This window comes from Colias eurytheme, chromosome 7, assembly GCF_061535395.1.
Source record: "Colias eurytheme isolate Ceu_HAF_F1 chromosome 7, ilColEury1 Martin Lab GWU primary, whole genome shotgun sequence".
Lineage (NCBI taxonomy): Eukaryota > Metazoa > Arthropoda > Insecta > Lepidoptera > Pieridae > Colias > Colias eurytheme.
Window position 1 is genome coordinate 4,444,193 of NC_142986.1, and position 23,002 is coordinate 4,467,194.

Genomic DNA, 23,002 nt, shown 5'->3' on the forward strand with positions numbered 1-23,002 from the left:
AAAAACAGAACCCTTATAGGATCACTTTGTTGTCCGTTTGTCTGTTAAGACGTTTTTTTGGAACGCGTGGAGGTATCAATCTGAAATTTATATTGGATACTCAAGATTAAGAACCCTTGGGGATGTAAAATAATCAAACTTATAACGCAACGCAATCAAAAGATACCTACATCCGTTAATACTGCAAATTTCCACAAAATTCAATATTCGCAAGGGAATAAAAAAACACACAGGATGCTTGCCGTGTATACAGTCTACTATAGTTTACTTCTACTCGGTAAATAGCAACGTCTTATAACACAGATAAAGGAAAAATTGCTAAAAGTGTAAATTTTAAGTTACAAACATAATAAACAATAGGTTTGTTAGGAGTCCAACTCGCACTTGGCCGTTTTTTTGTTTCTATTGTTTGTGAATTACTTAAAATATCAAGTAAAACTAATTCAAAGTAGTAAAAGTTAAGTAAGAGAGTAAGAATATTCACGTTGCGTTAAATGTCAGAAGGCTGTTTTGAAAATTGAGACATTGTTTTTCCCAGTATCACATATTATAAATTATCATTTTTAAACATGTTAAGTACGTAAAATACATGTGCCATTATTAAAACTGAGAGATTTGTAGTAATTTTCATTGAATTTCTTTAAGAATATTACAAGTTATAGTTTTTTATCAGTACCATGTTAGCCTCGTCAGTCCCCTGGAGGCCAAATCCAGAAAATTTAAAATATCTCACAATCTATTTAAAAAAGTGGCTGGCCCGATTTGGAACAATATATTCATTAGATTAGCTATCATATACACCCTAATTTGTAACAATCTGATATAAAAAATATAGTAAACAAAATATCCTCAAAAGTTACCCCATTTTTGTATAATGACCCTTATATATTTTGATGAAATGTCAAGTATCAAATTAAAATTAAGTTAGTTACCTACTGTTTTAAATGTTTTCGACGTATCAACTTAAAAAGATAAAAAAGGGGCTAACAAAAATAAATTAAGCGAATAAATCAAACTCGAATAATAAAATTTATATGAAATTAGACTAGCGTTATATAGCACTAAGATTTGCAAATTGAAATTGCGCAGTTATGTATAAAAATACTTACTAAAAATCTAAATCCTCCTCCTAAAACTAAATTGATATCTTAATTTACAAGTATCAAATTCGCATAGCATTTCCGTATAAGGATATAATATAAAATAATACTGGATTGAAATAAAGTCTGGGAATTAAAAAAATCTTAAATTATCTGCGAAATTAATGTTTGTGATGTTGATTTAGTGATTAATATTGCTGATGATTTTATAAAATACGTATATTGAATAATTAGCCTTTCTTTAAAATATTTTTTTTATTGCGTTTAATATAAAAATCTCTTCGGCAAAATTAACTATAATACTGATGTATATTTTCGATTTGGAATATTTTTAACGATTATTTTCTACCAATTATTGCATCAATATTAAATTTACATTTAAAAATCTATTCTACGTATTTAAGTAGCAATTACCTATATAATTTTATTGTTTGATCGAATTATGAGTATCCTTATAGAGTATTGTTCTATATAATATTTATCATTAAATATTCACTGGAATAAATGTCGATACATTAACATTTAATTTGTTAATAAAATTTATCTTAACCAATTACGTGATGATAAAATATTGCTTTGGAATGTGTATTTTCAAATACAATTCTAATCAAACAAATGATTTTCTCATTCTAATTCCGTATTCAATAATTAAAAAGTAGAAAAATGTAAAAATGGATACAATAAAAAAAACTATAATAATGACTAAAACATGCGTTGTTCATTTACCAATAAAATAATGGTAGACATTGAAATAGACGTCTGATTGTAATACTATTGCGTAATTACACAAGTTTTTGACATATCCGAGTATTTATTTGCGAATCAAACGAATAGGTATATTTACGCGGTATGGGTTTCTTCACAATGGGCAGCGTTGGGCGAGTAGTGCAATCACGGTTGTGTAAAGGGCTTAAATGTCTATGATAGGCCGTCGTTGTAGATGTTTATTCATAATCGCCGTAATGGCGGCCAACATCTACAAACATTTGTTGGGCCAACGCTGGCCATTGAGAAGAGGGCCCATTATAGTAATACTATTGCATAAATAGACATATTTTGACATATCCGAGTACAATCGAATTAGGTATCAACGCATATTTATGCGTTTAAAACCTCGATATCTCAAACATTGATAGAATGGTATACCGTCAAACGGTGATTATTGACCAATAGGATTCGAGAGATGTTCAAACCTCAATATGGTCGTCGGGTAATGGCGGGTTCTTGAGTTTCTTGGGATTCAAGATGGATGGCTTCTGTGTGCGTGTGTGCCATACGTACACTTTGGTGCAGTTGTCCGCGAGCGGTTCGAGTTCGTCCTTTGTTGTTACGTATTTTAAAATCTCGCTTTCCTGAAATTTTAAATACAAAGGGTTAGAGTAGATCTATAAAAATAAGCGTTTTATAATTTAGTATTTTCAATAGTCGTTTCTAAAGCATGATAATACAGTGAAAATAATAAGTCTATTTTGTGAAAAACCTATCCAAATCCAAATTGCTCTTTGCTTTACTTATAGAACGTTATGGTTTATTACGGATCGAACATTTTCTTTTACTAGCTTATCAAAGAGCGTTTATTCAAACAGCTTGTATCTACCAAACTGGATAGCGAATAGAAATATCAAATAATGTAAAGATTTCAACACTAAAATCTAGTTTCAGTCCCAGCCTGCTACTTCAGCCCTTGTGAGAACAAAAAGCGAACCAAACGATAACGAGTGCCATAAATAATTTTCGTTACATTATACATTCAATGGCATAATTATTTCCAAGAAAATGGAGTAAAATTTCGAATAAGCATATGTGTGTTCCACATTAAATAACTTTACCTAAATGAAAGTTTATCACGCATGAAATGACCTTGCCTTTAATTAAACTGTTTTTTTTTTTTAATATACAATTATTAATAACAATTAGATCGTTATATTTTAGGGCACACCTACGCAATCAATCAAAGTGTAGGTAACTATTGTATTGTAATTTATTGCTTCTTTTCACTTGGGTACTAGTACCCAAAGTACCTTGGTACTTAGTCTAATTAGTTACATTTTATAAACTCAATATTATTAAAAAAAAACAATAATAATAACTGAAGTAAGAAAAGCACAACCATCGTTTTAATAGGCACTTATACTACTGTATAAAACCAAAAAAAACTGTTTTGTTTAGGAAGGGGCTTTTAATAGTTCAACATAGACAAACAAATTTAATTTCTTAACCCTTTAACAGTTTGTTAAAAATAAACAAAAACAAAAAAAGGAAACACATACCGATAAACAGTGAAAGTGTTACCCATATTTGTTATCGCGAGTGACCTTAGACCCGCATGCTATCGGTCAATCGTGTGCAAATGTTCAAATATACTTTAATGGTAATAAGTTATTGCTCCGTATTCCCATAACTTTTATTTTTAAGCTAATTATTTTTCGTTATCGAACAGATTTAGATGAATTAGAATCCGTTGGTTAACTATGAAATGATTTTAAAAGAGCAACTATGGATTTTCTTGCCGGTTCTTCTTCATTACTGCTTTCCGAATCGGTGGTAAATTTTAAAAATATTTTATGACGATTCAAAAGTGCTTCTAGAAGAAGTCTAATTGAATAAATAAATGTTTGAGTTTATGTCGATTTTTTATTACAATCACATGATAAAGTAACTAGATACCTATCAAACAATAAAAATGTATGAATCTTAAACTTTTTGGTACAATAGTAATTATAATATAAGGAATAACTTTACCACGAGAGTATTTATAAAACAAATCCTAGTTAATCACAACCGGAAATTATGCGACTATAAATAGTATTGGTTTATACTATCATACAGAATGATAACACTTAATAGATTAAAAGTTATTACAGTAATACAAACATTGCATATAAATGATTATTATTATAGTTTACAGCCAATAAAAGTGATGAACCTTTAAGAAAGATCATTAGCTTACACTCCGCCAAGATAAAAAAAATACGAATTTAGGGTGTATTGTCATGACGATAAATTATATTGTTTATAGGTGTATAGGTTTATCGTCATGACAATACACCCTAAATTCGAGGAAAAAATTAAACAAAAATAATACGCATGTTTAAAATACATTAATAATTTTGACAGGCCCGTTCTCATTTAGTATGTAGGTTAAATGGTAAGTTATAAGTTTATTTCAGTAAAATATTTCTCTTTGAAAATTGCTCGTAACGTTAACGCAAAACCTATGTATTTCGCACTTGGTGGGCTTTTAAGATGAATGTTAATATAACCTATTCACAGTGAATGAGCATATATTTCAAGTAAACCCACTTTCTGAAAGCCTTGACCGATTTACCTGTGGGTAAAAATTACGTAAATGTATAACTAGTACATTTAAGTTGTACATTACATTTAGTACATTTACGTATTTTGTTTCTCGTAATAACAAATGTACAGATAGCGGTATTAAATCAAAAGAATGTATATTGTCAACATAACATTTTAATTATTAATCTCATGTAACACGTCTAACTGATGCTAATCAGATTGCGTAGATTTCAGTAAAATTATCATCAATATTGAAACACTATTCATGTCATTTATTGATAAAATTGTATACAGCTAGGACACAAAGTGTATATTTTTTTCAATTCTGAAATTGAGTAAAAAGTTATATTTAGATTTTCCAGTTACACTAAATAACGCTGTCCAAAACTTAATAATATGTTCCTTAAAAAGGAAAAACTTAGAATCTTCAGAAAACATTAGCAAACAGAAAAAAACATGAAAAAAATGTCCACCTGAAATCCGGACTGGACCTTTCTAGAAAACTTCGCTTCCGGGTGATCCAGGAACAATGTCGCATTAATAGCGAACCCGGCCATATCAATGGGAAACGGTCTGAAGGGTTTCCACACCGCGTTGTAACCTGAGACCTTTCCGTTGGTGACTAGAGGCATTTCCACCCTCATCCCTCCGACTATACCCACCGGCCATACTCCGACTTTCTTTATTTTTCGCATCTGGAATAGATATATAGGTTTCCAATAAAATTCCTGTAGTAATTTAAGTATTTGAGGCAGAGCATAGAGCACTCAGTTGAACTCATATTGTTATGTTAAAATCGTAATTTTTTATCCAAACGGACATCTCCTTTATCATTAGGGACACCTCCCTTATCATTCCAAGTGGTAACCTTTTCTAACAAAAAATACTTAGATACTTATCTCAAAAAAATTGTACCCGAAAATGATTAGTAAGTACAATTAAATGGCTGTCTCTGCTGAATTAAATTACTTTACAAATATAACCTAAAGCATGTGGGTAGTTCTCAAAAATTTTTGTTTTTCTACACACATATAAATTCAGAAACCTCTAATTTCAGTCCGAGTAACTTTTCATTTTAATATTAGCAAAGGAATGTGACAAAGTATTTATGAAATCATTAAAATGTTATTGTATCCACAATAAGTGAGTCAAACATACAATAAACATTATTGTTTAAATGCTTTATGTATGAGAAATTAACATACCTTCAGCTGAAAATGTAAACAATGATAATGTAAACATAATATGTATCATATTAAAAAGAAAATTTAAAACACTTACATCAACATTGAAAATTGATAGTTATTTTATTTACTTAGTTGGTACAGATGTTAAAAAATTCATGAAATAGGAATTTCCCATATTTTTTTATCTCTCAGACAATCATTATGTAAAGTTGATTAGAATGAATCATAATGTAAAGTTAAATATTAAGGTTATTAATGAATATTAAGTATAGTTTTCTACATTTAGTGTCTCAATTATCTGAATAAGGTAAAAATAAAATAAATTCTTAACTAGTCCGAGAATTCTAAGCGCAGTTATTAGTCATGCAATATGACTCAATTTTAGAAATAATTCAAGAATAATAATTGAAATTGATTGCAAATTGAATAAGAATGAGAATTAATTGTTGATACATTAATTTACAAACACGAATATTCCAACGGCATTGAATACTGTTATAGTATTCCATAGAATTAATAAAAAATATAATTATAGTGAACTCAAACTTACCTCTTCAAAGACTTTGAGCGCATATGTATTGTCATCATCCATAAAGTACACAACACCTTTCTTATCTTCAGATTTACGCAAATGGTCTCTAATCCAATTTAGAGCCACATTCCTCTGCTCCACACCGCTGGCCTGTTTGGAAATTAAATATAAATATTAATGTTTTTGCATTGTTATTCCTTCCTTGGATTTTAAAATGTACATTCCCTATTATAAACTATTAAAATATTATATTTCACACATCTAAAAATGACTCATGTCTTTTCTTCTTTGTAAAATAGTATGATGTTTTTAAAAACAACAGGCTAAGATTTTTTGACCAGTATTTCTCTGAATTAAAACATTTACAATCAAACAATATTTAATGTCTTTGGTTAAATATACAATGGGAAAACATGTTATTCCGTATAGTCTTTTATTTTTAATCAATTTTATAAGCTATCCCATATAAATTTTACAATACCAGCCTTGTAAGCCTACAATATTAATTATCTGGTATATGAATGGAACATATGCCTTTGCATATTACGGCTATTTGCATGATGATACAGTTATCTAATCTAGTTACACAGAAGTAAAAGGCGAAAGATTTATACGTTTTGAAGGGAAACCAGAATCTTAAGTCACCTCATCTGATAAAAGTCTTGCGACTGATTGCAGATCACTATAGCAAAAAAAAAAAAAAAGTTACACAGAAGTGAATATACAAGTAATTTTTATGAAGTAACCTTGAAACAATGCGGTTGTTAATTGCAAATTAACGAGTTTAACTGGTACTATGCTATTTGTATTTTTTACTCACTCCTGTTATTAATAGATTTTAATATAGGGTCCATATTTATTTCTTCTACAGATATATACAACGAAAACAAGTCTATAGCTAGACATACACTAGCTTACTGTTTTAATTTTGATATTCTATTGCATGTGTTATAAAATGTATTTCCACAATCATAATTATTGTTATTACACAATTTTTTAACAAATTCAAATCCAAAGATTATGTTTATTAGGGGTTTATTATATTAGTAAAATAACTTCAAACATTTAGTGTAGTAAAAATTGATATGTTTATGCCACATGAGGTGATTCCAATGACATTCTAATTATCCAAGGTATATGTAGCAATGATATCCAATTATTTTTATGTATTTCATATTTTGTACTTTGAAGTAGGTAAGCTATTGAATAATTTTGTAGACCTTATTCTAAATAGACCAGCTTCATGCGTTTCCTCATGTGGCAGACAATTTTAGCCATTATAATAACAAATATTAATACATTAGCAGTACAAACTCGCATAAATCAAAATGAACCACATACACAATACCAAGATGTGTAGTATGCATCTGTTTTAAACACACAAATATTGATATCCATCACCTGAAATATTGCAAACAGTGGGAGTAAAATCTACAAATACATGCTACTTCTAGTCTAGGAGATAACTTATTATAATAATATGAAAAATGAAGCTAAAATTTACTACTTGAAATGTATAAATATATGGTCAGGGCTCGGTACCATTTTATAATGAATGGTTTTGTGTGGTCTAATATTAACATTAAAAATGGTGATAAGTTCTTAAGTAAAGAATCTGATTAGAATGCTAATGCTACAATCCTAGAATAATTTATTGTATTGGGTTGTAGATTCATAAAATACTTACAGTGGAATGCTTAGACTTTTGTGTTTTCATATTAAGATGTGTATATTTGAGTGTGGATTCCTTTAGAAGATTTTCAACCAGTTTTGTTTTTGTCTCAGAGTCCTCAATAACGATCCAATGGAAGTTCCTCACTAACATTAATGTCTGTGATAATCTTAAAAAAACATTGTTTTTTTAGATATAAGCTTAAAATTATAAGCATTGTTAAAACAATAGTTTTCAATAGCTATACATTGTTGCATAGTTGAAAATAATATAAGAATACTAAAAATGTTGTGTGGTTTTATGAAACCACGGTAAAAGTGAAACTGTCCGAACGGTTCCGAACACTGCTTTGTGTAGCGCATGTCGTGTGACGGTCGGCTGCCGAGTAGGTATACCTACTCGGCAGCCGCGATACACGCGACATGCGCTACACAGACCAAAAAGTTTGAGACGATGTAATAAAAGTTTCACTTTAAAAAGAATAAAAAATATGAGAACACAGAGAAACTTATAAGAAAAAAATATGAGAACACAGAGAAACTTATAAGAAAAACTTTTGTTTAGTATCCATCTTACGGGTCAGTTACTTAGACATAGACCTTTCTCCAAAAAAATTTTGGTTGCCCAACTCGATGGCCCTTAAGGTACATTTTAGCCTCCATCTTATTTGTTATATTTTTGATAATGCATGCTTTAATTTATCTTAATTATTAATTTAATATATATTTCTTTCAACTTAAATTACAATACTAATAAGTTTTACAAATTTAAAATGATGAACATAGGTGAATCAATAAAGCTTCGTATAATCAAGGTTCTTCTTCTCTGAGTAACTATAAATTCGATCACCACTTAAAAATATTTATGAAAGAAATCCTAAACATGTTTGTACAGACAAACCAATTAGATTGCCAAATAACGAATCAGACAATAAAATTATTTAGCAAGAGCATTGAAGCCAAGGGCAATAACATCATGAATTACCTTGTGAGATCAGCCTTTTGTGCCAGTCGAGCATAAGTTGGGGTGATGCCGTAAATCGTCGGTAAATACGTATTCACTTCAGGTGTTATTTGACACTGAAAAGCCGGACGGCTATTGAAGAAAAATAAAGCTACAAAAACTAACATCCCGATTGCTAAATATTGCTTCTTGATATTAACAAAAGGCATTTTATTGTCACTGGAGCCGTCCATGTACAGTTACGGTTTCCGCGTCTGTAGAACCACAGACTATTAATTCAATCACAGTATTATCTCATTATGAGTTAAGTTGACCATATATTAACGTCGGTTAATCAATATTCCCACACTTATCGTGGTTATCGAAACAACCACCTCGCCGAGAAAGCAAAACTTGACTCTGAATGAAAAATCTAGGAACGTAAACTATCCATATTGTTTGAATGACATCTGACTGAACTCAGAACTGACAACTGTACAATCATCTATCAATTATTTTGACATTTGACGTTGAAGGCAATACAAACACTACGTTCGGAAATGATAATCTTTAGTAGTAGTAAAAATTTGCTTCTCTAATTACACTGAAGCTTAGATCATTAAGTAATGGATAACACTCGCAGGCGTTTCCCCTTTTGCCGAGGTATAAGATTATTTTCATCGAAAAATCTTATCCTTTCATAAAAACTACTTGCGTAATCGATTACAAGCACTCTGCGTATTCGTAAAACGTCGAACGGACGTCTGCGAGTGCTCCGCTAAAAATGCCGTTTTGTACTGTCAAGTCTTGCAGAAGCAATTCAAACATGTCGAATATTAAAAAAGATGGAATAACCTTTCATTTGTGTATATTTTTTTATTTTTTTAACGTACATTTCTAATAAAATGCAATTTCTAATAATCGTCGATGTATCGTTTAGCGATATGATCAAGAAAAATAATCGAGTCATGTTTACTCGATCATTGATGCGGCCCCACGAGACTATCATGGAAAGAAAATATACAAATTTAATCTTTATGAACTAGGAGATAAAGTTGAATTTAAAACGCCTTAATAAACCGCATTCCTAAGACCTCATTCACACGAGAGCTTTTTTAACGTCCGTTAAAAAAGCGTCCAAATAGAACAAATGCATTCCCAAGTATATGTTCACACGTCAGCGCTTTTAAAGCGCGACGCTTTTTTATCGCGCAGTGTTCTATTTTCAACGCTCGGCGTTGGGCGTTAAATAAAATAGACCATAGGAAACTTCTTACTATTGTTCAGACGAGCGCTAAAAAAGCGCCGGCGCTGCGTTCAGTATGCCGCACGCTCGCTCAGCGGTAGCACGTGTTTGTTGTGCTTATAATCATCAGAAAATCGATACGAATTACGATGTCGTGGATTGTTGATCCCGAACTATTAATTATAGATGTGGAGTCTCGTCCGTTCCTGTATTCAAAATCGTTATAGATATTTGAAAATAATTAAAAAAATTCCGGGGTATTGCCTTAACTCTTCGTACAGTGTCACAAACTGCCCTTTTAAGTATCTCTGTTCATTCAGAGGATGTACCCAGAATGCCTTTTGTTTTCTTTTTCGTCTTTCAATAACACAAATCGCTAGTGCCAATCTTTCTTTCTTTCTTTCTTTCAAATATACCTAACATATAAAAATTAAAACAGTAGGTATTTTTATCATATTCCTTTAAGTAACATGTTTATCGATGACGAGTTTGAACAAATACCTAAGTAGGTACCTACAAGTGGTTTATTAAGAACAAACTTTCCGAGGAATTCTAAGCAAATATAATAATATAAATATCATAAAGATATTACGCAACTGACATTACGTAATTATTTTAGCAGAAACCATTTCCACGTCTTACTGAAGCCAGAGACGAGACATGAGTGATTTTAAAGCGTTAGTATGAACAACCACAGAGAGAACGTTTAAAAAGCGCCAACGCCGGGTTTTAACGCAACGCTTTTTTAACTCTCGTGCGAATGAGGTCTTACGAAACTATCTTGTAAAGAAATACAAATTTAATCTTTATGACCTAAGTGATAAAGTTGAATTTAGAACGCCATATTGAACCCCACTCCACATGACTATCTTGGAATGAAATACAAATTTAATCTTTATTATCTTAGTGATAGAGTTGAATTTAAAAACTCGTCGCTTAAAAGGTCGTAAATTTTTACGACTTTCGTGACACAAATTATTGAAGTAAAACTTCTTTAGGCGCGACTAGGGAGTAACTCAAATTTTTTTTCTGACGGAAGTAACGCTTACTATAGTCTGTGTAGTTTCCGCCATTTAAAAATAATAATTCTGATTGGTTGTAAGTATATGTCATATACTACACGCTTCTTGACTTATACGCCAGCTAGTGGCAAATATCATAATCAATTAGGATTATTTATTTTCAAATTTTCAAACGGATCAATTGTGAATAGCAAAGTGAATGAAAAATTCAACAGTTTTAAAAACATTATTTTAAATTGCAAAATTTTTTGAAAATCTCTAAATATACTTACTTGTTTATTTATTACTTTTAAAATAAGTAAATCTTATATATAAAAATGAATCGCAAAATGTGTTGGTAAGCGCATAACTCGAGAACGGCTGAACCGATTTTGATAATTCTTTTTTTATTATATTCCTTGAAGTACGAGGATGGTTCTTATGTAGAGAAAACGTAAACATGTACCAAGGGCGAAGCCGGGGCGGACCGCTAGTATGTATATAAAAATGAATCGCAAAATGTGTTGGTAAGCGCATAACTCGAGAACGGCTGAACCGATTTCGATAATTCTTTTTTTATTATATTCCTTGAAGTACGAGGATGGTTTTTATGTAGAGAAAACGTAAACATGTACCACGGGCGAAGCCGGGGCGGACCGCTAGTCTTATATATAAAAATGAATCGCAAAATGTGTTGGTAAGCGCATAACTCGAGAACGGCTGAACCGATTTCGATAATTCTTTTTTTATTATATTCCTTGAAGTACGAGGATGGTTCTTATGTAGAGAAAACGTAAATATTATGTACCACGGGCGAAGCCGGGGCGGACCGCTAGTTAAAAATAAAAATAAACATGTTGCGGATTATAATCAATCTATTTTAAATATTGCTGAAGACAAAGTAGTATCCATAGCAACAGATATGTATATAGGTTGTCATTCAGTTGAACAAGAAGCATATGTACGCCAACAATTTCATAAAATGTCAGTTATTGATACAGGAGGATCGCCTTATGAAATCATATTAGTTCTTAACAAATTTTACATTATTACAACCAATATTGATGTACTTATCTGATGGCTTAGCCAACGGTTGTGTTGGAAAGTTAGTGTATATTGAACGTGATGACAGTGATAACATCATACGCTTATGGCTTGAGTTTCCTGGTAAGATAGGAGAGAAAATTAGGAAAAAAGCTGCCCATCATATTCAAACTCTAAACATTAGTAGAACAGCAGTCCCAATTTTATGAAGATCGTCATCTGTACCAATGAATAGAAATAAGACAATATTTGCAAAGAGAAATCACTTTCCATTAGTATCTGCTTGTGCGCTTACAATACATAAGTCTCAAGGTGGTACTTTTGATCAAATCGTTTATGAATACAATAAAAGTCACAGTCAGCAGCTGTAATATGTAGCATTATCACGAGTAACTGATATAAATGGATTGTTCATTGTCTCAAACACCGATGACAACAAATTTTATCATGGAAGAAAGCGTCCAGGGGGAATAGTTGATTTACAGTGTGAATTTGAAAGACTTTCAAATTCTCGCCTAATAACACAACAGGAAGAATTATATAACCTTGTAAATGAGAGTAACATTACACTATTTTCCTTCAACTGCCAAAGTTTACGTGCTCATGTTTCTGATCTGAATGATAAAGTATTAAAAAGGTCCACATTGCTGTTATTTTCCGAAACTTGGATGAAAAATGACGAACAAATTCTTATTGAAAATTTTTATTGCGTTACCCAATACAAACGACCCAACTCAACTGCTGGTGGAGTAGCTGTATATCATTCATCTACAGATACACTGAACAATGTAACACCAATTCAAAATATTTCACAAACGATATTATCACAAATTTCCGATGAGGTTTCACAAATTGGTGACATCGCCTTGGTTCGATGTGTTAATACGAATGACCAACCTGTGATTATCGTTGTTATTTATATTTCTACAAATACTAGCCTGACAAATATCATAAAATTTATTCATCAGCAATTACTTCATTTCACAATTGAAGGTTCTCGACTTTTAAATAGTAATTATCATGAATTACCGATGATTCTAACTGGAGATTTTAATGTTAATTTTCGCTCTCAGGAATCTCAGCCGTTAATTGATTTTTTAGAAGAAAAATTTGATTTATCTATGAATACTTCTCGACTTCATTCAACAACGCGTTTCGGTACAACGATAGATGCTGTATTTTCAAGAAAAGTAGCAAATTTAGAGAGTAAAATTTATGTTTCACATTATAGTTACCACAAACCTATAATTTCGTACGTAAGAAATTATTATGACATTCAATTACCTGTTTCGAATGAATAATATTAATATAACATTTAAATAATCTTTGTAAAGCACATGAATAATAAATATAATTAAATTATAATATAATATTTATTTATTTAAGTTAATATTTAATCATTTCAGTGATATAATATGTCGTCAACGCCAAAGAAGTTTTACTTCAATCGCGCGTAAAGGTTACACGCACACACTTTTTTTTCTAAAACCGTCATATAAGGCGTCATATAATTATTGCAAATACATGAAAAATTTTATCTTGCAAACCAAATTTACTCCGCTTCGCTGACGGGACTCCCCTTCTGTGCCATCCGTACATAAAATACTAGCTTCTGTCCGCGGTTTCGACCTCATAGACCTTGACGCTTGACTAATGACTGTGTCTATGTGTACCAGCTTTTTTTTAATTACTATTGATTTTTACTGTCTAGGTACCTACCTATATTATGGTGAATTATTATGAACACTCTTTATTGAATTTTTTTATTTATTATTTTGGATTTACTGTGATTACCTATTTATTTATAATTTAGGTATACATTTATGTTGCCCGCAGATTTATATCTAGAAATTGTTAAGACAAACATCATGCATTATCTTCTTGTTACTTCAACGGATTATGCAGCCCACGCCAAGATAGATCTTTGAGGGTAGGAATTTTCCCACTTGGTACAATATTATAAATATCCATTAAAAATATATAACGGCAAAATATTTTCACAAACAAAAAAAAGGTACATAAATCTATACTTTAATATTAAAAAGCTGAAGAGTTGGTTTGTTTGTTTGAACGCGCTAATCTCAGGAACTACTGGTCCGATTTGAAAAATTATTTCGGTGTTAGATAGGCCATTTATCTAGGAAGGCTATGGCTATAAGTATAATATCAACACGCTAAGACCAACAGGAGCGGAGCAATGCGGGTAAAACCACGGGGCACAGCTAGTGAATAATATAGATACATTAATAATGGTTTCAATGATTTCATTTAACTTATTCTAACCCTAGTTACTGGTATGGTATAATTTACATAGATAGCAGATGTGGTCAGCCATTTATAGACCCACCACGTCTAGGTTACCTACTCTTCCCGCAAAATCGTTTAAAACTATTAGTGAGAGCAATATTATTATGAACGAACCTCAAGAATCTTATTTCAAATATATTGGAATAATTACAATCATGCGAAATATTGTTAAATCACTCTATTTGAAAATTATTAACAAAAATATTGTATTGTATTTTAATTATATTGTATACCACAAATTAAATCTTAAAATGTTCAGAATTGTGAAGGGATTTTTCATTAAAACAGGTAGTTGATCTGAAAATAGCCTGATGACTTATTAATACGCTAGGCATAATTTCAGATACAAATCTTAAAATTGCAACTAATAATATAATAATATAAACGAAGAGATTATTATGCTTAAACACAATGCTTGGAGTTTACCATGCCATTGAAATTAAAAATAAACAAAATAACATCACGTTTACATTATCCGTAGGGTGGCATGTACTTACATCAATACCCTACTTATGTACCCACGTTAAGCTTAAAACGTAACAACGTTTAAGTCACTATTGAATAAACCATAGATAATAATATAAAGCCTTTTATCGAATCTTGATCTTCAGGTGCCAGATTCTTGTAATTTATAATATTTTAAGTTACTTATTAAGCTATTGCATAGCTTATAGCTCAGACTTTGAGCGCGGCGACCGAATGTAAAAATTCCTTAACGAACAAACCTAAAACCCCCCACTCCAACCGGCACAGCGATGCGATGCTATGCAATAGCTTTACCGAAGAGAACGATGTACAAAATAAAAAAAATGTACCCATACCAAAGCCATAGAGAATATATTGCTTTGGTATATTATAGGTTAAATTTTGTCCGGCTAAAACGCGCGTAGAACTGCCGTCTTCAGCTAGTAGCGTTATAAAACAGCATCAAAAAATGACTTTGATTTATTTTCATCACATTTTATTTAAACTACACCTCTAATACGATCAATGTAGAACTATATAGAGCGTACTATTTTAACCACTAGCTTTTAACAACTTTGCCTAGCAAAGTAGTGATTAATTTATTCTCTCTATGCTACGTAGGTATTACGTAGTAAAAGCCGTAGCAAATGTAGCGCTCGATGCTACGAACTTATAATACTCAACTTAGTCTTCTTCACAATATTGAAAAGCATTAGGTAAATGGGTTGAAAATCATAAATAAAAGATGAAGTTACGACTTTGGGAACGTCATTATTTCCGTAACAAGCTTGTTGGGCAGCTTACGTCTTAAGAAAACTTGTATGCATTGAGTTTGATAGAACTAAATGTAGAATATTGCAATATGATGGAGATCGTAGAGCTTAAATAAAGCTATGTTCTCGGAAAATGGTTGATCAGTTAGAGGAAAGGAGGGTTTATTACTCATTGAGAGAATATTGTTTGAACATTGATTTTAATCTAGGTTACATAATCTTAACCAATATAACGTACAAAAGAGGAAAGATTTTTTAATGTAACAACACTCAAAAACTACCTATTGAATCACTTTTAAAAAAAGCTGCATCTTTTTATCTCGGGTCAACCCGGGCGAGGCTGCGGCAAGAATCTATCGGCAAAATATTTATAATTTTTCAAATACATTTGTGGCAGAAGTAAGCAAAGTTTATAATATCGTGTCGAACAAATAGGCACTGATAATGTTGTTAAGTAGGTACTCTGTTTATTAAATAAACTTTCATCTAATTTCGAAAGCACGCAAAACTTTCGTTAGCTGCCGCAAGAGGTATGCCAACTTTCATTGAGTTTACGACAGAAACGGGTCAAGTATTGTGATCGCGCATACGTTCAAACATTAAAGGACGCAGGTAGTTTATGTTTAGCCAGGTATTTCATTGTAAAAGCATTATAGATAGGATAGGTAGCTGGCTGGGGGCCGCCGGGCTCACCTGTGCTAGACCTGTAGGCGCCATCGACGACGGAACACACGCGCAGGTCACGCACACACAGGTAGGGGCTGAAAGCTCGGTTCGCTACACGCTCAAAGAGGGTTATGCACACAGAGGCACATTTACAGTGACGCAAATAACAATAAGGGTTGCTGTGTAAGGCCAGGTCGCACACAGGCGCAGTCGCCCGTTGAGGCGGGAACGTTAGCTCAGAGCATTGGCGGGCGAGCGATCCCGCCGCGTGGTCGTTCGAAGGACCCGCGACGCCCGCCTTCACAAACCACTTGTTGAATCTGGACAGTTTTCACACTATATTTGAACTCTATCGAGACACGCCGCGCGATACCATAAACAGTGACCCCTCTCTCTAAATCTCACTTTTCCTAGCGCTTATGATTTTTTCACTCCTCGACTGACCTGTAATGTCCATTCTTCACCTGAATGTTGTATCATTTATTTTCCATTTCCCAATTACGCTTGATTTGGTCTTCTCCATGTTGTTGTTATTACGAACTCTTGTACTCGTGATGTAGCTATATTTATTCGAGATTGTTGTATCTTTAAATAATATATTGACTGTTGTTATCTGTGTTACCTGTTGACTATTTCTTAAATATATTGTATTTATTCCAATTCTATATTTAATACTTACGTCGCTGTAAATTGTCTAATTGCCATCGTCATCGAGTGGTGTTCTTCAGGTTTGGGTAAGTTGTAATTATAATATTATATCTAGATATGTAATATATAGGTATCATATTATATTGATGTGCACTTTCAACGATTTCATTGTAAGATAAACTTGAATTTACTCTAAAACTACGCTATAGTGAAAACTATAAACTCTTATTTCAAATACAAAAAAGCTGTTGTTGTGAAAACACTTTTTTACGCGCCGTTGATTCACATTTGCATCAAAAAGTGAGCCTCTGAATTGGGTCAAGTATTCAAGCATAATATGTCGTGAAATTAAATATGCATTGTCATTTATATTCATTTCTTTTCTCATTATGGGACCAAAAAATAACATTTATGATAAAATCCATTGGTATTCTGTACAATTAAAATTTTCTATTCATTTATAAAGATTTAACGATCGAACAAATATAGCTTAGACTATAGGTATTATTATGTGTATTTATTGAAAATGACTTATATTTTATTATGCATCCTAGGTACTATTTTAATTAATATTGTTTTAGTTTTGATGTTAACGTTTATCTTAAAAGAAGAATAATTTTTTGCAGCAAGTACAGCCTCATAAAGTCAGAACCCAGTTCTTCAACACTTAATGATAAAACAAATTTAGCTTTTAGACAAAAAACCTTTTTAAAAGATCGACATTTAGGTAAATCATTATAATCTACGCAAAACTCTGATTTCCCACAAAACGATTCATTTTCCCCGATTATTTATAAGCGGATCGATCGAGGTTGGACACGACTGGTCAGTGAGAAAGACTTCTGCTAGATAATGCTTATCTGAACGATTTATGACTTGGAAAATCCTAGTTTCCTCGACTTTAAGCTTATCGTGAAGGCATTGACATGATTTTATAAATGGGGACAAAATTTTAAATCAATAAAATATAGAGTTTTAAAGCAATATTAACCAGTCGCTAAATTGTATAATAAAAATATACTCTTTATTTTATCGCTTTAAGCTTATTATTAAGACATCGATATGATTTCACAAATGGTTACAATGGTTTAAATCAATAAATGTAATTTTAAAGCAATATAAACCAGTCTCTAAATTGTTTAGTGAAAATAGCTTAAAATATAGATACTCTTTACTTATAGTTAAAATAATTTTAAAGATACTATACCTACTCAGTTAGATTCAAGCGATCGACGCCTGAATTGTAATAATGTATTTGAGGTGAAAAATGTTAAATCAGTTGCTAGATTAATTATTATTCTTTTGTAAGCTGATGTACTGCAATTAATTTGTACCTTTGTAACTATATTAATATAATCTGTGTAGCGTGTGACCACTGGAGTCTCAATCAATTACGAAAGGTCGTTAATTAAGTGTGATATATACTTACTGATATTTGATAATGGGTATTAATTAACCATCTTATTATTGAAAAAAGTATTTGAATTATTATCTGCCAGTTATTTTTAAATAATTTTTTGAAACGAAGACTATTATTAGGTATAGAGCTAGAGCCTATGTGTATTGTTTAATTGAACATTTTAAAACTGTCTTACATATTCTTATTCGAATTAATAAAAATAAGTAATTTCTAAAACCTCATCCCATTGAATATTTGGTGATTACTATCGCAATTTCAAAATAACATTTATTTCCTCGCTATTTCTACCACGACGGACGTAAAGATTTATGTTACTGTATACATCTTTATTCAAAAATTATGTGAAAAGAAGATTTAAAACATAGTACCTAATAAGTTTGCTAATAAAATAGGTATTTTATGACATGAGAAGTAAGACAATGTACATCGCCATTATAATGTGCGAAGACATCTATCGTGAATAAAATAGATATTTATTTAAAAAAAAATTACTGAAATATAAAAATATAAAGCTAAGAAAAATATATTGGTAAAAATGATTAGCGTCATGTTCATAAATACGACCACATTAAAATTCAAAGGAAATTGCCAAGTGCCGCGCCGGCAAGTGAAGCAAGCGGATATGAACTGCTTTATACATAAATTATTAAGGCAGTTTTATAGACAAGTTGTTGTTTATAAAAATGTTTATCTTTATTATTAAAATTTAATGAGCATTGCAACGCCTTCACTTCGACTTTTGGACTTAAATCACAGCCTATCTACAATGGCCTTAACCTTCGGAATAGGTATCATGATAGTATTTTGTGTTTTGTAAATTGCGAATAAAATACAGCTATTACAGCAGAAATTAAACAAACTTGGATTAAAACCCCTTTTTCTTGGGTTAATCCGGGGTAATAGAATAAAATTAAGCTTATTCAAGAAATAGTTTGTTTTAAAATAGTAAATAAAAAGTCGAGTAATTTTTCAGCTAGATCGTAACAAAGAAAACTACCAATCCTTTCATCTTAATATTATTAGAGATTACATAAAGGAATACATTTCAGATAAATATTAAGATTTTTATGATATTAACTAAAGAACCTTCTTGGTAGATAAAAGTCTCTGTATCTCCATTCTAAAACTTTTTACTTTCAACGTAAGACAAAATTAAATTAAAATTATAGCATAAAACATTCTTTCTAGTTTCTCTAATAACATGTTCTGTGTTTTAAAAATAATTATCTTGTATCTCTGAAACTATAAAACTAAAAATATATTCGTAGAGCGTCTACAAATCTCACAAAGTTAAAGACCACTTTGCCTGCGGCGAACAAAACTTAGTAACAGCTTAACAAAGAATTGAGTTTATTTAATACTTAGTTAAACTACGTAGTTAAATCGCTAGTTAGTTAAACAAGTTGGAAGATGCTTTTTGACGTCTTTATTTTAATTAAAAGCGCCTGTGAGGTGCTTGATTGATAGCGTCACTTGAGTTTAAATTCATTACTGAGTTCATACAAACTTCATTAGGTACCTACGCGTTTTGATTTGAATAAGATTTAGTTGTGTAGTCAGTGAGTTGTATGTTTGTCTCATACAGTTAGTGAATTATTTTTAGTATATTAATTATTAAATGCATGGTATTTCATGTGTATGTTACGTATATTTCATCATGAAATATTGACCTTGTCCTGTTGACTTTTGTTTAATATTCTGCTGCTGCTAAGTGTATTCTTTTTGTAGAGTAATCAATTTCGACTGTCCATCCTTCGAAGTTGTCTATTTACCTTGTCTATTTTTTTTAAACAAGCATAATCTAATAATTCGAAGCAAGTATCTCAAAGATGAATGTTGAATTGTTAATTGACGGAATTGAGATGGAATTCTATAAGTAAATAATATTCTAATCGATCGTCCTTCATCAAACAAGATCACAATATTGAAAGCTCTGTAGCTAAGGTTAAATTAAGCAACAAATACAATATTTGAATCATTCATTTAAACATAACAAAGGCGATTTATTTGAAATTCTAAATAAATATTATTTTTGAGCACCTCTCGTAAGAGAACGAACAATTATTGCAAATAGCCTTTGAATTCGACGGAGTGAAAACAACTTATTTATTTTATATTACACCCACACACTGGAAAATAATAATTGTAGACTTAAGAATAATATTCAAGTTGTTATGTCTAGAATAGTAATATAGTTTATTGATACGTTTATTAAAACTTTTTATCATACGATGAGATACGTTTTATGTAAATAAAGACGCCCTTTATAATATAAGAATAAATAAAAATTTGGATAGGCTTTTATTCTCTATTTGCGAGGGTTTTATCAAGATATTCTAAAAATAAAAGAAAGGATATAAATCTAATTGATTTGACAATGCTTAAAGTTCTTAGATAACATAATGGTGTAGGAGTTATATCAAAAGAGAATAAGGTCTAATGTGGATAGCATTTCTCTTAACCACCTACGATATCCTTTACTAAAACGAAAAACAACTATGATTGCATGTTATGTTTTTATCAGTTATATTATTTTACTGAAATTACAACTTTTATATTTTGACAGCGCCTGAAGTTAACGAAAAATCGATTGTACATTGATTATACATTTAAAATTTCAGGAATTAACAGAACACACCTACCAAAAAGCCTTGAATATCTACATTGTATCAAAAAATATACGATTAATCTTAATTTTACAAAAGACATCCCGGATCTGGTTACATCACGCAAGCTTTGAGCTAACAATGCTTGTCATATCATTAATACAAATTAGCCGCCTTTTATGTCGGAAGCTACACACCTGAATTTTGAACGGAAATTTTGTAACTTAATAAGGTTTTTTACATAACGAATGTATTACGCAATTTCGAAGTTACGCAGAATATTCGAAGAATTCTAACATTTTTTTGTTAAGAAAGTTGATTACAAATATTACACATTAATAAACTTGTTACAAAATATGTAGCAATTTCATATCCTAGGTACTCTCTTCTCGTGGGAGTAAAGAAAGGTCAACCACTATTTGTTGTTTGAAAATATTTTTAGTTTTGTAGGTAACATATCTATCTATAACACAAGAGTAATCAATATAAAACAATCGTCCGGTAACAATACCTGATATTAATTGTAGAGCAGAATCTTTTTGGTTAGTTGGTTTGTTGCTTTACTAGCTAGAGAAATATGTATCTATATTTGTAAGGGAGTTTTTATAACTTCTCTTTCCCCATAAAAATAAAACGTATTTTATGTAATTAAATATGATACCACCTCTAAGCACCTTTCGGGATGCGGGTCAATTACCGATTCTTCGGTTAGATTAATATTTTAGATGATGATACAAATAATTGCCTACTTGGAAAATATTCCCCGGTACCTCCATCACTGGGTTTCACTTAATAAAATATTCAATCAAGGAAAATCAGGAGGAAATTACATTTAAAAGGTTTCCGACTTATGGACCCTTAAAACGTCTATCAAAGGATGAAATGACTGAGTCCACTACATTAAAAAAATATATTCAATGTATTTTCAACTGTCTCGTTCGAATTTGGACAGAATTTAATTAGCTTCACATCGAGGTCGGTATTTAGAAACAATTTTCATTCAGTTATGAGAAAAACGTGCAACTTTGTTCTCAACTTGTTTCTCTTTCAATTTTCAATTTAATGAGTATGTTGCATATTTTAATATAATGAATACACGATGGTTTAATAAGAAACTACCTATATTTATGCAGTTTCTTAGTAGGTAACTTAAATGGTATATCTACAATTCTTTTACGATTAAGAAACGTATTTTTCTGAAGAATTATACGGTTCTATTAAATCCTAAGGACCTTAATAAAAGGATCTCTGATTTCCTTATTTGGATGTACGTGTGCCAATACAACGTTATTGTAAGGCATCCGTGCATAAAAAAGGTCATGATGCTTTTTCACCTGGTAAATCTTCAATACTTCCAGTGATTTTATTATTTGTATAAGTGACGTATGAAAACAGGATAAGAATAGAATCATCTCAAAGTTTATATTAAAGTAAATGTATGTGGATACTTCTTTGGGTTTTCGTTGGTTAAATTATTACAATAGAAGTATTCATACAACCCATACATACAGCCTAACATAAACTTTAAAATATAAAGTAGAGGTATCTATGTACCGTTTCGGACAACAATCAATGTCAAATAACGACGTGGCGATTATGATATTTTTTAATAAAATATGTACGTAAAATATGATATTTATTTTGAATTTGTCGACGCGCCTATAAACAAAATAATTTGAATATATTTATTATTATAATGAATTTATTTATTCGTTTCCCCTTAAAACATTGAAGACTTTTCATTTGCGCAATCTTTATATTACTTAACCTGTCAACAAATTCTAAAGCTTTATATAATTATTACTTAATTAAGAAATATTTTAATTCGTTATCGAAGCGAGAAGTTGTATAAAGCGAAGCGAAAGCGGTTCACTGGTCCTTAATTGTTTATTAATTAGAAATTTCAATCCAAATAACTAATAACTATACGTGCTTTGCTCAGTTATTTATCTTATTGAAGCAATTACTTTAAATGTGGTGTACGAACAAAGTTATAGCGAAATTAAATTAATTAAGGTACTCAAAACGAGCTCATTAAATTTAATCCCCTCTTGTATCTGCTTCACAATATTCTTCGTTATAATATAAGAAGG

General features: G+C 31.0%; 1 protein-coding gene and 1 long non-coding RNA gene across 2 annotated transcripts in view; both read right to left on the minus strand.

Annotated features, from left to right (window-relative positions):
- LOC149906989 (uncharacterized) overlaps positions 1–23,002 on the minus strand; it is a 173,682-nt gene that overhangs the window by 3,260 nt on the left and 147,420 nt on the right. The window lies entirely within an intron of this gene.
- Positions 882–9,196, minus strand: LOC149906990 (galactosylgalactosylxylosylprotein 3-beta-glucuronosyltransferase I-like). Its single transcript, XM_090104044.1, has 5 exons — positions 8,776–9,196; positions 7,807–7,960; positions 6,138–6,269; positions 4,874–5,095; positions 882–2,452 (listed from the first exon to the last, which is right to left on the minus strand). The coding sequence occupies exons 1-5, from the start codon at positions 8,985–8,987 to the stop codon at positions 2,288–2,290; spliced, it is 885 nt and encodes a 294-aa protein (XP_089960170.1). The 5' UTR covers positions 8,988–9,196; the 3' UTR covers positions 882–2,287.

Excerpts from the sequence above, each read along its gene's own strand:
- LOC149906990 (XM_090104044.1), bottom strand. The coding sequence starts at position 8,987 with ATGGACGGCTCCAGTGACAATAAAATGCCTTTTGTTAATATCAAGAAG. Across the intron at positions 7,961-8,775 it reads CAAAAGGCTGATCTCACAAG|ATTATCACAGACATTAATGT; the intron begins GTAATTCATGAT and ends TGTTTTTTTAAG. Across the intron at positions 6,270-7,806 it reads AAAAGTCTAAGCATTCCACT|GCCAGCGGTGTGGAGCAGAG; the intron begins GTAAGTATTTTA and ends ATTTCCAAACAG.